The sequence below is a fragment of the Cupressus sempervirens genome, chromosome 2, assembly GCF_028749045.1.
Source record: "Cupressus sempervirens isolate cs-2001-9-10 chromosome 2, ASM2874904v1, whole genome shotgun sequence".
NCBI lineage: Eukaryota > Viridiplantae > Streptophyta > Pinopsida > Cupressales > Cupressaceae > Cupressus > Cupressus sempervirens.
Genome location: NC_143119.1, coordinates 771,333,976 through 771,349,306, shown reverse-complemented (window position 1 = coordinate 771,349,306; position 15,331 = coordinate 771,333,976). Strand labels below are relative to the sequence as shown.

The 15,331-nt window shown below is 35.1% G+C and overlaps 1 protein-coding gene across 1 annotated transcript in view; it reads left to right on the top strand.

Annotated features, from left to right (window-relative positions):
• The window catches only part of LOC149575734 (muniscin carboxy-terminal mu-like domain protein), a 40,746-nt gene extending 26,046 nt beyond the window's left edge, over window positions 1-14,700 (top strand). The window contains exon 2 of the mRNA XM_089815528.1: window positions 11,969-14,700. Coding sequence (XP_089671654.1) covers window positions 12,041-13,945 — 1,905 coding nt within the window. The 5' untranslated portion in view covers window positions 11,969-12,040 and the 3' untranslated portion in view covers window positions 13,946-14,700. The remainder of the gene's footprint in view (window positions 1-11,968) is intronic.
• The last annotated feature ends 631 nt before the right edge of the window (window positions 14,701-15,331 follow it).

The following is a 15,331-nucleotide window of genomic DNA, read 5'->3' as shown; positions in this document are numbered from 1 at the left end:
CCGCTTATAGTTATAATAGCTTTGTTCTTTGTTGAATTGCGATCAACATAATCATTGTCTTCATGTTATAATTGTTTTATCTGAATCGCTTGATTGGATCTTACCTTAACTACTATACAGCCTCCACAAATCATATCAAGTATGATGACTTGTAATTATATTTGGTTGTTCTTGAATATATATTTATTATTATAATATTATTAATTTATTTATAAAACTATTTATTATTATTATTATTTAATTATATATTATTAAATTCTATTTCTGAAGGGGCACATCAAAGTCCTTCCCTCTCCAAATTTGCTTGTCCTCAAGCAAGGATATGTCTTCCTCCTCATAATTTAATAGTAATGTTTGGTGACTTGAGTTTTCTTTCATTTTTTAGAGACATGATATTAGGCCATCTTATAATGGTGTCATTCAAATTTGTCCAAAATCTTATTTCCATGATAGTATGTCTCAAATTTATCCCTCTCTAGTTAATCTATTACACTAGATAAACCAAACTAGAACCACACATGGGATGTGCACTTGAAAATATGAAATGATTGAAGACACGAAGCATACATGGTGTATACATGTTATAATGCATGAAGACAGAGAGCATACACAAAGTATAGACGGTTAGATTTTTTTTCTTTACTAGAATGATTCATTTATTCATGTTTACCATGCAAGATGGTAGGATCATAGCTTTGATACCATTTGTAATGTCCCCTTCATTAATGTTTGGTAGCTTCAATTGGATAAACTCAAGAGACTAAACTGAAGTTATATATGTGTGTGTGTATGTGTAGTTAAATTATAAATTGTTATATTAATCAAATATTAATGAATAGACGTGTCCCATAAAGGGACATGTTTATCCATATCTCGTTCCCAATAAAAAGAGAGATTGGTGCACTTGGAACACACATGCCAAGAAGACAACATTATTACATCTGCAAGTGATCCTTGTAAAACAACATGGTATCAGAGCCTAAATGCATATGCAAATCGAATGAAGAGTATAAGAAAGGGATCGTACTAAATATAATAAGAGGGCACCATTGAAGAAGTACAAATCAGGCGAAAGGTACATGCTAGAAAACATAGGGAAGTTGAGTAATGTGTAACTTGGATACAGAAGGACCGTAATAACTGCAAACCTTTCATTTACTACCCATATCAGGTTGGAGATTGTTATCGTTAGCAATTTTGAGACGACAAGGAGATTTCTAGGAACGATAGCAGCAGATATTGCGTGTTGCGTGTTCATTGGAAATACCAATTTTCTAATTCGTGTTAGTATTTGGAGTTAAGACAACATGGGAGCATCAATATAAGAGAAGTCATCCAAGTTGGAAATTGGTCGTATTCCCTTCTTTCTTCAAAGCAACAAGCATTGAAGGAGTATGAGTTGCACTTTTTACATGGGCTTGTTGTCGAACCAAGTTTGAGAAGGGTTAGTTGCTGAAAAAAGACCATGGAATACTAATAGGGTATGATCTAATAGAGTCTTTCGCCCAAGTTCTAGAACACAATTATATGTTGTTGTTTACAGCCAACATGTGGGAAGAATGTAGTCAGACAACATAGGAAGAAAATCTTAGGAATTTGAACCAAACAAACTATTAGCTGGAATATGAGTAATACCATTACTCGTGAGTCATGAGTCGCTAGAATATGGTATGGAAATCTGAAGCATTAATTTATCGAGCCAAGGTTGACCATTATTAAAGCATTAAATGAAATCATAAAGCAACCAAGAATTAAAACGCTGTATGTATATATTTTGTGGCAATAACAATATTCTGAAGGTGCTATCGTCAGTGAAGTGTCGCGTTAATAGGAAAATGTGGAGAAGATCGTGGGAAGAGAATTATCTTGGTCAAAATAGAAATTTGATAATACGAGCAGCTTAACATAAAGAGGAAGACTTGGTAAGCTCGTAGCCATGGGTACGCGGAGGACCCATCTATCGGAAGAGCCAGATTGAGATTCAGAGGGAGCCTGACATTTCATTAGAGGAGACCTTGAAAGAGACGGAGGAGATAGAGGATATGGTTCAAACTTCAATCAATCTTTGGTGATCTTGGTTGTATTGATTTAGAGGGAGTTTGATAACCCATGTGAGTGACTACATGATTTTGATGGGCCTACCCCTTGTGTACATCATGAGGAAGGGATGACTTACAAATGATTATCCCTTATATTTGCAGAAGTTATTGAAAGGTAACAATCTTACAATAACTTAATTTTCTGTTATGATGGATGTCTTACGATGTCTATATAGATCATGATAGATTATGGTGGATCTTTATATGGTATGCATTATGAGAATGCGTGTGCACATACTTTATGAACATTTTTTAGTACATGGTGAATGTTATGCAACTTGATGTTCAGGAGGCCATTACATAGAGTACTTGGTGAATGCCAAATGAGTTGACATTCAATAGGCCATTACTCACAGTATTTGGTAAATATCTTGGAACTCGACATTTAGGAGGCCATTGCTCAAAGAGTACTTGGTGAATGCCAATTGAGTTGACATTCAAGAGGCCATTACAACCAATATAATTAGTGAGTATTTGGTGAATATCATATGTTGATATTCTGGAGGCAAATACTCATAATATCAAAATATTGAATATCTTCTGATCAAAGATATTCTTATATTACATTGAGGCAACATGTGTTTATCCTCCCTAGCTAAGAGGGAATGTTAATGTTTGGTAGCTTCAGTTGGATAAACTCAAGAGACTAAACTGAAGTGTTATATGTGTGTGTGTAGTTAAATTATAAATTGTTATATTAATTATTAAATATTAATGAATAGACATGTCCCATTATGGGACATGTCTTTCCATATCTCATTCACAATATAAAGAGAGATTGTTGTACTTGTAACACACATACCAAGAAGACAGTGTTATTACATTTGCACGTGATCCTCGTGAAACAACACCCCTTATATCTTTAAACTTAGTTATTACATATTTTAACCCAAACTCTATATTGTATGTCCCAAGATACAATGATTCAAGTCAAGACATTCATAGTAAAAGGAATTATTTATTCATTCAATCAAATTAATTATCAATTTGTAACATCAATACCCCATATCCTATCTTTTATTATTATGTCAACTCAATGATGGAAGGAGTAGGCATTATCCAAGGTCTCTAGAGACTGTGTGCAATGGGTTCCTTCAAAGCTTACAAGACCAAGCTCGTATTCTATCTTGGGACTTGCTCCCAAGGCTTCCAGGGTGCTGACCCCTACACTGTCTTGGGACTGTTAGCCATTGCTTCGATTTAGACAAGCCCCTCCTTTGTAACATCACAAACATCCTTTCTTACCAAATAGTAAAAAGGATTGAATATGGTTATAATATTTCTTTGAATGTTTGAAGTTTTTTTATCACTTACTTAACAAGAGTTTCAGGCCTTTGTAAATACCTGGTACAAAATTATATATTTATAGATATAACAGTTTGATGTTGGTTGCCAATATATCTATATATATATGTATGTATGTGTATGTTCATAGAACTACCATTTTGTGTCTTAAAATGCTTCCTTTCTATTTCCCCAATCCATAATGAATTGAATGATGGAGAACGTCTTATTACATCTTGCTATTAGAAAGGATTGCAACCCTTCATAATAGATGGGCCACAACTCTTGGTGGCCAATCCTCTTCATAATAGAGGTTAGATTTTATTAGTCACTAATTATAGCCAATCCTCTTCATAATAGGGGTTAGATTTTATTAGTCACTAATTACACCATCTTATATATAATTGGTTAGTTGACTTCAAGAATATTGATTCTTATTAATCGTTGGTCTTAAGTCATAATTGGTAGCTTCTTACATATTATCACTGACTATAATGATGTATTTTCTCAATCACCGATTATGTTTATTCATTACCCGTGATATGATTAAGGTATGCTATCAATTGATAGTTCTTATCATCTGTTTCCCTCAAATTGAATTTATATCTGTTGATAATTTAACTTGAAATGTAAGTTGATAGTTTGACATGTTTGTTGAAATTGATATTTCAATTGATATCTTTGAGATTCATTGCTTATAGTACTAATAGCATTGATCTTTATTGAATTGCAATTAACGTAATCATTTTCTCGATGTTATAGTTGTTTTATCTGAATCGCTTGAGTAGATCTTACCTTAACTACTCTACCGCCTCCACAAATCATATTAAGTATGATTAAAGGAAACTAAATCTATTCTTTCACTAGAATAGCTCTGATATTATATTAAATTTTGAAAAGATAAATGATAGGGGGAACTAGTGCAAACGAATAGAAATAAAATTGTAAATGTAAATGATACAAGATCAAAATAATCTTTGAGATTCATTGCTTATAGTACTAATAGCATTGATCTTTATTGAATTGCAATTAACGTAATCATTTTCTCAATGTTATAGTTGTTTTATCTGAATCGCTTGAGTAGATCTTACCTTAACTACTCTACCGCCTCCACAAATCATATTAAGTATGATTAAAGGAAACTAAATCTATTCTTTCACTAGAATAGCTCTGATATTATATTAAATTTTGAAAAGATAAATGATAGGGGAAACTAGTGCAAACGAATAGAAATAAAATTGTAAATGTAAATGATACAAGATCAAAATAACAACATAACTAGCCTCTACGAGAGAACTGCAAATGCCAAAGAAGCAAAAAAGCATTAGGAGAATGCAAGAGCGACAAAATGCAATCATGATGCAATAGAATGAAATAAGACTAGCTAGGTGTGAGTGTATATAGGAAATGAGAGAGGGGAGAGATGATAAATACAACCAATGGGGAGAAACATCCACAATAGCCTAAAAAAGGCAAGTGTGAGTCTCATTGATGATGTCAACACCTTGCACCTGCTTACACTAATAATAATTACTCTATTATCCTAAGTAGGCTTAATTAAAAGTGCAGGCAAAACCTAGGAATAGGAAATTAAATAACCAATGAGAAAATATAACCTGCACTAGCAATAAGAATGTCAAGGTAGGAACACTAATAAAATCAAAATTTAATTAAAAAATCAAAATTCTCTTAACTCACAGTGGACCACCAGTCATCATCAACGATATCACAGTTCACTATTTCTCTTTCTATGTTGTTTGCATTATGCTATCTGCCTCATTTTGATTAAGCATCATGACTATAGATGGTCCTACACCTTAAACGTTCTCTCTAACAAAATTAAATAATTAGACCATCTTGTCTCCATAGATTTGCTGAGTTCAAGAGCGAATGCCAATAAATAAATGAATAAGAATATCAAGTTACAAACATAACTCTATTAATAGTTTAATGAAAAAGGTAAATTTCTCTTAGCTCATTGCGGACCACCAATCATCAAGGATCTTTTGGTTCACAACTTTTCGTTTTGTGTTGTTTGCATCATGTTGTCTGGCCCACTTTGGATCAACCATCGTTGACTATAGAGCCTTCTTCACCTTAAGCATTCTCTATAACAAAATTAAATAACTAGAACATCTTATCTCCTTAGATTTGAGAAGTGGGAGATACTTTCCACAAGTCAAATTGTGATAATGCTATCAAGATTCAATTGTGTAGCTTTTAAGTCAAACTAATTGACTCATGTTTCATGAGCAATGGTTCACAAGAACCCATCTCTCATGAGAATGAATAGAACACTTGCACTCATTGCATCTAGGTGATGCTAATGGGTTGGAAGCATTGGACCTTGTTGGGAAATCACCCATCCTAGTATTTTGCAACTCAATCATGCTTAACCATGGAGTTTTTTCCAAGATTAAGCCCACTTGGGCCTTCTTCGGAAATCACCCATCCTAGTATTTTGCAACTCAATCATGCTTAAACATGGAGTTTCTTCCAAGATGAAGCCCACTTAGCTTGCTATCTCCATAAATTTGCTGAATTCTTTCTTGATTTTTTTGAGGGTGTGGTGGTTGCAAACGGACATTTGATTATCTCTAGCTCTTGCCACCTCTTTTGTAATTGCATGAACACAAGACAAGGTTCAAAAGATGTGCTTGTAAGTGCTTTCAAATATTGTGACAGCTGATTCACACACATGTGGATCAGTGACTATTTGCATAACATTTGAAGCCCTAAGCTTCTTTATGTTCTCTGTGAAATTTTGAAACTAGAAGTCTACATCATTGCATTGCCTTTAGCAATCAACAACTCCAAGAGAATAAGATTTAGTCGCACATGTGACTATGATGTTGATGACTGACCAGTGCCTACTGTTGGTCTACCCATCCATGTCAAACAAAAACTCATCTTCATCCAAGTTTGTCTTTTATTGTCCATCACAAAATTTGCCTCCAAATATTCTTTGTCAAGGATGATAGTATGTAGTTGGTGTTCTCTAGGGATAGAGGTGGACCAATAGAAATTGCATGTTTGAATATTTGTTTGAAATAAGGAGAATGTGTCACATGATACGGAATGTTATGAAAAATGGCAATGGAAGAGTCTACCAATTTTGTGCATATTGAATACAGTAGCAAAAATCTTTTGGGTAAAAAATTGTGAAACCAAAACTATAAGATATTTATTTTAAATGAGGGAAAAATTAGAGTTTTTTAAATTTTTAAATGTGATAATATGTAGGAAAAGGGACAGTTAACTTGTCTTTGAAATGTAAGAACATTTCAACATCATAAAGATACATAGATCAAATAAAATTGAGTTTATCCCGTGAATTGTGGAAAATAAATTTCTGTTTTGTTACATTGCATTGCACAATGCATACTTAATGCTAAGGATTTTCCCAATTTGGTATAAAAGGGTACTCAAGATTTCATTGGAGGGGAGCAATCTGTATATATTTGGAGTGTTTGAATTTCCTAGTAAACTACAATTGCTGGGACAAAAACCATAGTTACCCAGTTCTCCCCTTGGCCCTTCGAACCAGGTGAATTTTGAACCCGTTCTTGGTCCTGATCCTGGCTCCCTTTTGGGTTCCACTTGGGTTCGAACACAAGCAGATTGGTTCCTCCAGGTCGAACCTAGGTCAAACCATGATCGAACCAGAGCAGACCCAGGTAGACCGAGTGCAAACCAAGTACAATTTCATTGGAAGCATTCTATAATTTAGTGTAGAAAACAGTTATTACAGAATTTGAATAAAGATTTTTTACATTACAAAATAAAATTTGCTGATGTTCAAATATTTATTACATCAAATTAAACTAGCCCTTAAGATTTCTTCTAGTGAAATTTTTATATCCAATTGCTGATAATGACCCTTGTCCAAATAATTGGAAGCTCTGTATAGTGATAAATCATATTTGAAACATTAAATAACATCTTCAATAGGTGAAGGGAGTTGCAAGCTACTTATATAACATTTTTCAAGTAGGATGTTAATTACAAACAAACAGGCTCTTTATACAATGAAAAAGTAATAAGCATTGGACAACTTGGAAAGCAGGAATGTTATTAGTGCAGTTGATCCCAATAACATTGACAATGTTTGCGAACCAACTAATGCCTTTGATAAAGAAGAAGATGATGATTTAGAGAGTCCATTAGGTGATTGAAACTTAGTAAAAGTTCTAATTGTTGAAAGTCTAAACAATGATACTCAAACTTGATATTATTCTAATATTTTGGTGTTGATAATGGATATGATGCTAAGATTACAAGTTTATAGAGTTTTTGTTGTTTTTATGATACTATGTAGCATTCTAAATCTTAATTCATTTTTTTTGGCTGCATAATGAGGTTGCATGGGGACTGGGGTACTTGGGTACTTAGGGTACGGGTATGGCTATTTTTCAAAATAGGGGACAGGGGTACTTGGGCACATCAATTTTTTATATATAATTTAATATTTATAGAAAATCTGAAAATACGAGTCATGACAATGGTTTTTCAAAAAAAAGTATAGTGATCAATTTTGTAGATGTAATATATTGTTTTCAGTTTTAGATTTGAAGTATGTAATAATAATATATGATACATGTTTAGATACATAACAGAGAAGGCAGACTTTAAACATGAAGAAGAAGATCATAAATCATACAGCAATGGCATATTGTAAATAATAAACTTCTGACTTTTCACAATGACAATGTTTACTATTAAAGTTTCTAACTGATTACGTATTGAATTAAGCTTGATAAACAACAAGATGATACACAGACAAAAAACTGCAACATAAATCGAGATTTTTATCAATTTCCTTAACTATGATGCTTTCCACTGAGTACTCAGTAGTTCGGTAAGTGGGTACGTGTCCTAGGGGTGTGGGTACGCGTACCTATGCAACCTAGTTGTATACATATGTATATATATAATCTTTACCTGTTTTTGTACTAACGAGCCCAAACGAACCTACACCCCATTGCAAGATTTTTCTGTACCAGCGAACTGTTTTTTTGAACCCGAACTTGAACCTGAACTCGAACTGGTAACTTAGACAAAAACCTTGCTTTCATGCATCAGGGCATTTGGATGGACATTCAGGGTTTACAGTTGAGGTTACATTCTTGAACATTTGTCAATTTTTACGTTGGGGCATTAGATGATAGTCTAAGCATTGCTGATCACCTCCTATAGTTTCATCTACTAAGGTGTAGTCTCAGTTGGAGTCATCTTTAGATCTGCAGAAATGTCTTGAAGAATCCCATTGTTACAGTAAGGTTCGGATCAGATCTGCTACCCTCCAGTTGTCATCTACCAAGATACATTGAATCTGCTTATATCACTGCACCTGAAATCTAAGTGTTATACAGGACAGGAGAAGCCCTACTAATTGTAATAAAGCTAGCCAATTCAGCATGTAAATCAGCAACTAATCAGGCTGAACCAGTAATTTCTTCAGCAATGGGTGAATCATTATATTAAGTCTACCTAGCCAATGTGGAGTCTTCAAATGTTTGGAACAGATATATTCAGGTTTCGGTCTAGATTTTGTTTTAGACCCCTGGTTTAACTAAACAAGTAGAGAAATTGGATAGCCAATCACCAGCGTTGCGTATAACAGCCTATGGTGATGCGAAAAGGACAGGTGCAACACATATGATCAGCCCAGGTTAAGTCTGTTTAATGCCAGATCCACCATTGGGTCGAGTACTAAGCTGTCATAGGAGGAAGTTCAGTTCTGCAAACAAATCAAAACTGTGTAAACCCTAGGGTCAGGTCTGTAAGCAGACTAATACTAAGTGTGCTTAATTTCTGGATTCAATTGTGTAAGAGATATTTGTATCCATGTTTTGGATCAAAATATCTTTTTAACAGCTTTTTTATTCTGATAATGGATCTTGGAGTGCAATCTGAAATGATGATGCAAATAACTCTTAACACAGTTGAATTTAGAAACTAAGCACATTTATCATTATGGACTCTGGAAATCTAATGTTTTAACAGATTATGCTGTGTAAGGGTTGCCGAAGTGTGCTTAATTTCTGGATTCAATTGTGTAAGAGATATTTGTATCCATGTGTTGGATCAAAATTTCTTTTAACAGCTTTTTTATTCTGATAATGGATCTTGGAGTGCAATCTGAAACAACGATGCAAATAACTCTAACTCAGTTGAATCCAGAAATTAAGCACATTTATCATTATGGACTCTGGAAATGTAATATTTTTAACAGACCATGTAAGGGTTGCCTACGGTCATTCATTAATTCATAATTGTGAGGAATTGAAGGTAGCAGATCAATTTACGACATTAATCTTGAGAGAATGGTAATGTAAAAAATTCCAGATCTTTCCTATAGGTAAAGAAATTAAATAGAAATAAAAATAAATATTATGCATATCACAACACAGATTGCATGGGAAGAACCCTTTCCGGAGAAACATAAATTCAGTTCTGATTGTATGCATGAAACATCTGATTTGCAAATTTGAATACACAGCAGTGGATGGAAATATTTAATGCCCAACTTCTTGCTCAGATCCGACTTATGAACACTAGTTTCATATCCTATCATGTTTGACTGTTCAGTTCTCCGTTCTTGAGTAATAAGGGTGCATTTAGTGGACACTCTGTGTAGCTTAACAGTCAAGGATCATATCATATATCATGGGCCATATAGTGTAGATTAAAATTAAACTTCCATCTTACAAAAGCAAATTTACATTCTGCATGTGACTTGAACTGCATAAGATTTCCTTAAACTAATCATGTCAATGTCGGACATTAGATTTGAGGAAACTTGGTTTATCTGTCATACTATTATTATGAATTTCAAATCATACTCTGTGAGTCTAAACGTGATGTATCTTTTTAATGTCACTGAATCTGAGGTGATTGAGGCTGGCAATGAAGTGAGTAATTTAATGTGGGTAGGAGGAAAATGTTTTGTTTTTGACCTGAGAATATTTGACCACCAATGAAGAAAAACAATCGAGGCTACATTGATTGATATAACTATTTTTGTGTGTGGATAAGAGGTAGATGGTTTGATTTGCACTTGAGAATTTGTGACTGCTGCTGAAGACAATGCAATGATGCAAATAATTTCATGTGGAGATGAGGAAAGTGTTTTGTTCTGCACTTTAAGATGTTTGTAAATTAGTGACAAAAAAATGTTGCAAAAGGGTAGTAGCTTTGACTGTGGTAAAAGTGCTTGGAGTCTGGATGTTTTTTTTGTATCCTTTAGTTATGGGGGGAAAGTTGAAACACATCCAGATATTTATTGGAGGCATTTAAATATTTAAGCTTTGATTTGGTTAAATTGCTTCTCAGAATTGTAGTTACCAGGTTTGAAAATTCCATTCAGATTGGCATGCCAAAAATTGGAAAATCCAAAAAAGTCCAGATGCAGACTGATTTGAATAAGATCTGGGTAGTTTCTGATAATAGAGCTAAGAATACCGTTGGAAGTAGATGACAACAATGTCTCATGACTACCCTTCTCATTCAATGTCTGGAGTTCTTGGATTTTGTCAAAGAGAACTGAGAGGTTTTTGGAGGAATCCCTTAGTTCTTGGTTACGAGTGTCTGTCTTCTAAATTTGGACGTAGAGTTTCGAAAGTTATAGGAGACCCCAGTCCATGCAAATTGTGATGGATAGGACCAAAAAATGTATAATGGCAATTTGTAGCTTGATATTAATGGGACATGTCACTAGATGGAAGTACAGGAAACTTCTGCAGGTTTATGATTGTCAAGGCTAACAACATCGGCTTAAAAACTTCTGCATCTTTGTTCCTCTAGAATTATAAATTACCGAGTCTTAACACACTTTATTTGTTTATACTAATCTCACTATCTCTGCATTTGTGTTTTTATTGAGTGTCATTTGGATTAATCTTTGATCATTTTTTGAATTCCTTAAGTAGATTTATGTTTAAAATGCCAGCAACTTGGTAATTTTATAGCATTTGCCTTCAAATGAGAGTTCATCAGTTGTCCATTGCTTGTGATCCTCAAAATAGATTATGCTTATGTGGATAAATCCCAGTATGTGGATTACTGCAAACATGGTAACCAACTAGTGAGGTTTTGGTACTAGGAAGTCTGTTACAAGGCTGAAGCAGGCAATTATCAGGAAAGAGTACCTCAGGTGCAGCTTTTCCAGTCAAACCTCCTCCAACAAGTAAAATATCTTATATTGGCTTTCAGACAAGATAGTTATTGGCTTTTTATTATATTACTATCTTCGGTCCATTGTCAAAGTGTATCACACAATTGTATTGAGAATCAAGTCGTGCTATCTATGATTGATCTATTTCAATGCTAAAGTTATTATGTTTTTGTAGGCTTTAGTATGTCACATTTGCAATATGTTCAGTATATTTTTGTAGACTTTATTATGTCACCTTTGGTATTCCTTTTGCTTTTAGTTCTAGTGCACAAATGTATCTTGGAATCTTTTTCTTTGGCTTATTGTTTTGTTGCATGGTTATTTTAACTGTATGGGATTGTTATGGTGCATAGTACTTATTGTATCACTACAGATTAACTATATTTCAAATGGTGGTTCTATTTTGCAGCTTAATTTATCATTCACAGACTGAAGGCAAAGCTCTTAGATTTGAAGGAATTATTTTTTAGGAGTAGGTACGATGGCATGCCTAGCACTTTCTCTACAGCCAATAAAAGGACCTGACATTCTGCTTCAAACCCGGGAATGGTTCCCTCCAGCAAGAGCATTGGTAGCTGTATCTAGTTTTAAAGCCACTCGTCTCGCCTTTTCAAGTGGAAAAAGTACTACAGCTGATGATGGTGATCAAAGTCTTGGTGATGATCCTTTGGCAGCATCAAGTGGGCAAGTAATAGTTGGAAAGGAGAGCAAATATCGAATAGTATACCGTTTGGTGAATAGCATCTATGTTCTTGGTATTACAACTGCAGATCAGGACGATACTGTCAATGTATTTGAATGTACTGGAATAGTAAATCAAGCAGTAAGTGTAGTTGTGGCTGCTTGTAGAGGTGTTGATGTTACTCCTGACAAGCTTCATCGCAAGTATACAGAGATTTACATGGCTCTCGATATAGTTTTACGTGGGGCAACTAGTACAAGACTTGCAACTATTTTAGCATCTATGCATGGGGAGGGTATTGCAAAGATGGTTCTTTCAGCCATAGATGCAGAGAATCGTGCACGTGGTGCGGAAAGCTGGAATCAACTAGAAGGACAGTCTCTTGAGCAACAGGCAAATGTACAAGTTCTCTCACAGGCTATGTTTGAGTTGCCAGAAGAGACTCTAGCTGCTGGTGATGAGGTGGCAGCAACTCTTACTCCTGCCTCACAAACCTCTGCAGCACAGACTTCACAACAGAAATCAGATGAAAAACCAGCTAATGAGGACCCTTTTGCAGTTAGTGATGCTGTAAACAAAACTGATGAACTTGCAGGTGGATTTAAAAAGAATAAAGAGTCGCCATCTGATGTCACATTAGCTCTTGCTGAGCTGGAAGTTACAACCTTGAAAACAAGTTCAACGGCAGAGTCCACATTTATTGGAGTGGAGGGATTTGAAGGAGATTATGGAGGAATTGAGTTTGGTAATGAGCAGGCCTCATTAGCTGAGGCATTTGAAGGTCTGGATGATGCCTTTGGTGGAGGTTTAGATGCATCTGAATTTGGAGCAACTATAGAAGCAACAACTACAAAAGGGCTTGGAGGCCTTGAATTGTTAGAGAGTGGACAGACAACATCAAAGACATCATCTGGACCAACTCTTCCTCCTGGGGAAGCTCTGACTGCAGGAACAGCATCTACAAACAAAGGTCCTCTATTATACCTGCATGAGGAGGTTAATGCCGAGTTCAAAGAATCAGTACTCAAAAAGATAGGGGTTCAGGGTACACTGTTCCTAAAGACTACATCCCCAAAAGATTCCAGCATCAAGGATAATGAGTTTTCATTTCGACTTGATGGATCAGCTGGCATCAGGGGTGCTATCATGCAGGATGCCATTGTAAGCAGCCTTGGGAAGGGTTTATTTCACATCAGAACTCCAGTTTCAGAAGACCCTTTAACAATTTTGAAATATCGTTTGCAGCCCCGTTTTACTCCTGTACCTTTGAGGGTCCGATTGCTCACACGTCAAAGTGGAACTTTGCTCTCCTTGATGATACAATATGTAGCCAATCCTTTTTTGCCTACACCTCTTAAAGATGTAGTTTTCGTTGTAAAATTGCCAGAGGATCCTACATTATTGAAAGTATCCCCTAAAGCTACTTTGAACCGGCAAAGCCAAGAGTTAAGATGGCATGTTCAGGAGATCGCACTACAAGGTCGTCCTGGTTGCTTAAGAGCTCAGATGCCAGTCAACTCTGAGACAAAGGGCTCCACAGATAAGGCTCCTCGCAGGAAAGACCCTGAAATTAAAGGTCGTGTAGAATTTTCTGTCCAAGGGCACACACTTTCTGGAATTACTGTCGCTTCTGTTTCTGAAGGGCTTACAGACTTTTACTTGGGAGAAAACAGCTATAAAACTGGCAATTATCTGTGTTTGTAACAATAAGAAATGGTTTTGAAAAAGGGACGACAGCATCTTCACTCTTTTATTTTTAGAAAGTATTTTAGTCAAAGGTTGTTTGAATCTTAAAAAGTTAGTGATCTCATTTGTCTGTGTTTTTAAATGGTTTTCCCAGAGTGTTGTTTGGTTGGTTACTCCATTCTCATTTATTCAAAGTTTCAGTCTTGGGTAGTTGCGTCATTTTGGGTCTATATGTTTGAAATGTGTAGAATCAGTTCCCTAAGCAGCAGTGATGAGGGGCTAGGTTGAAGCATTGACACGAGCTTATTGGTCCTACCTCAGTTAGGAATCGCGGTGGTGGGCTTTTGCTGTAATGGTTATAAGATAATTGGCAATGTATTCCACTAAATGTTGATGATCTGATAGAGATGTCTGGACAAAAGACAATCCTTCCTCATGGTGTTTTCATATATTTGGTACCCACCTGGGACCCCAATTGATTTTGACCAAACTTTCAGTGCTTGCATTATAATTTGAAAGAAAGAATTGTGTGCTGGAAGTTCCAACCTTGGAACTGCTGAACATCAGAAAGAGGAAAATGATATATTGGCTTTCATTTGTATTGCATGTGAAAGGAGTAAATATTGTTGTCTATGCAGAATCTCAACATAGCATATGGTTGAGAATTAGTGATGATTTGTATCAAAACAGGTCTATAAATTTTTCTGTGCTGGAAGTTCCAACTGTGGAATTGTCAAATATCAAAAAAGATCAAAGCAATTTATTGGCCTTCATTTGTACTGTATGTGAAAAATCGTTCAATTGTCGTCTATGCAGAATGCCAACATAGTAGATGGTTGAGAATTACCACAATGACTTCAACCAAAATAGGCCTGCAAGTTGTGTTTATGTATATATTAAAGAATATGTTTCAAAATACCCTTACATATATGTTTCAAACGCATTATACTACATAAATTATTGCTGAACTTGCTGGATCTGATAAGCTTAAAGCTTCTATAACTCAAACTCCAAAAATGTAAGTGTTGCTTTGTTTGGTATTAGTAATGCTTTATGTTTCAAGATTTCCTTTCCCTCGAATGATCTCGCTATTTTTCCATAGTGTCTTTGCGACATGATGCACCCTTTTATTTGCTTCTTTGTAGCATTGCAAATTTCTCATTATTTTTCCATAACATCTTTGTGACATGCAGCACCCTTTTATTTGCCTGTTTGTAGCATTGCTAAACTATATGGCCATCTCAAGTATTTAACAAATGAATGAATGAAGAATTTTAATGACGTTCACAAGATTGATTAGTATGAGGGACCACAAAATCACAACCTTAAGCTAACTTTATATTCCTTTCCATGTGTGATCTTCTGCTATGAATCTTACCAGTCAAACTTGCAGTCTGTTTGATC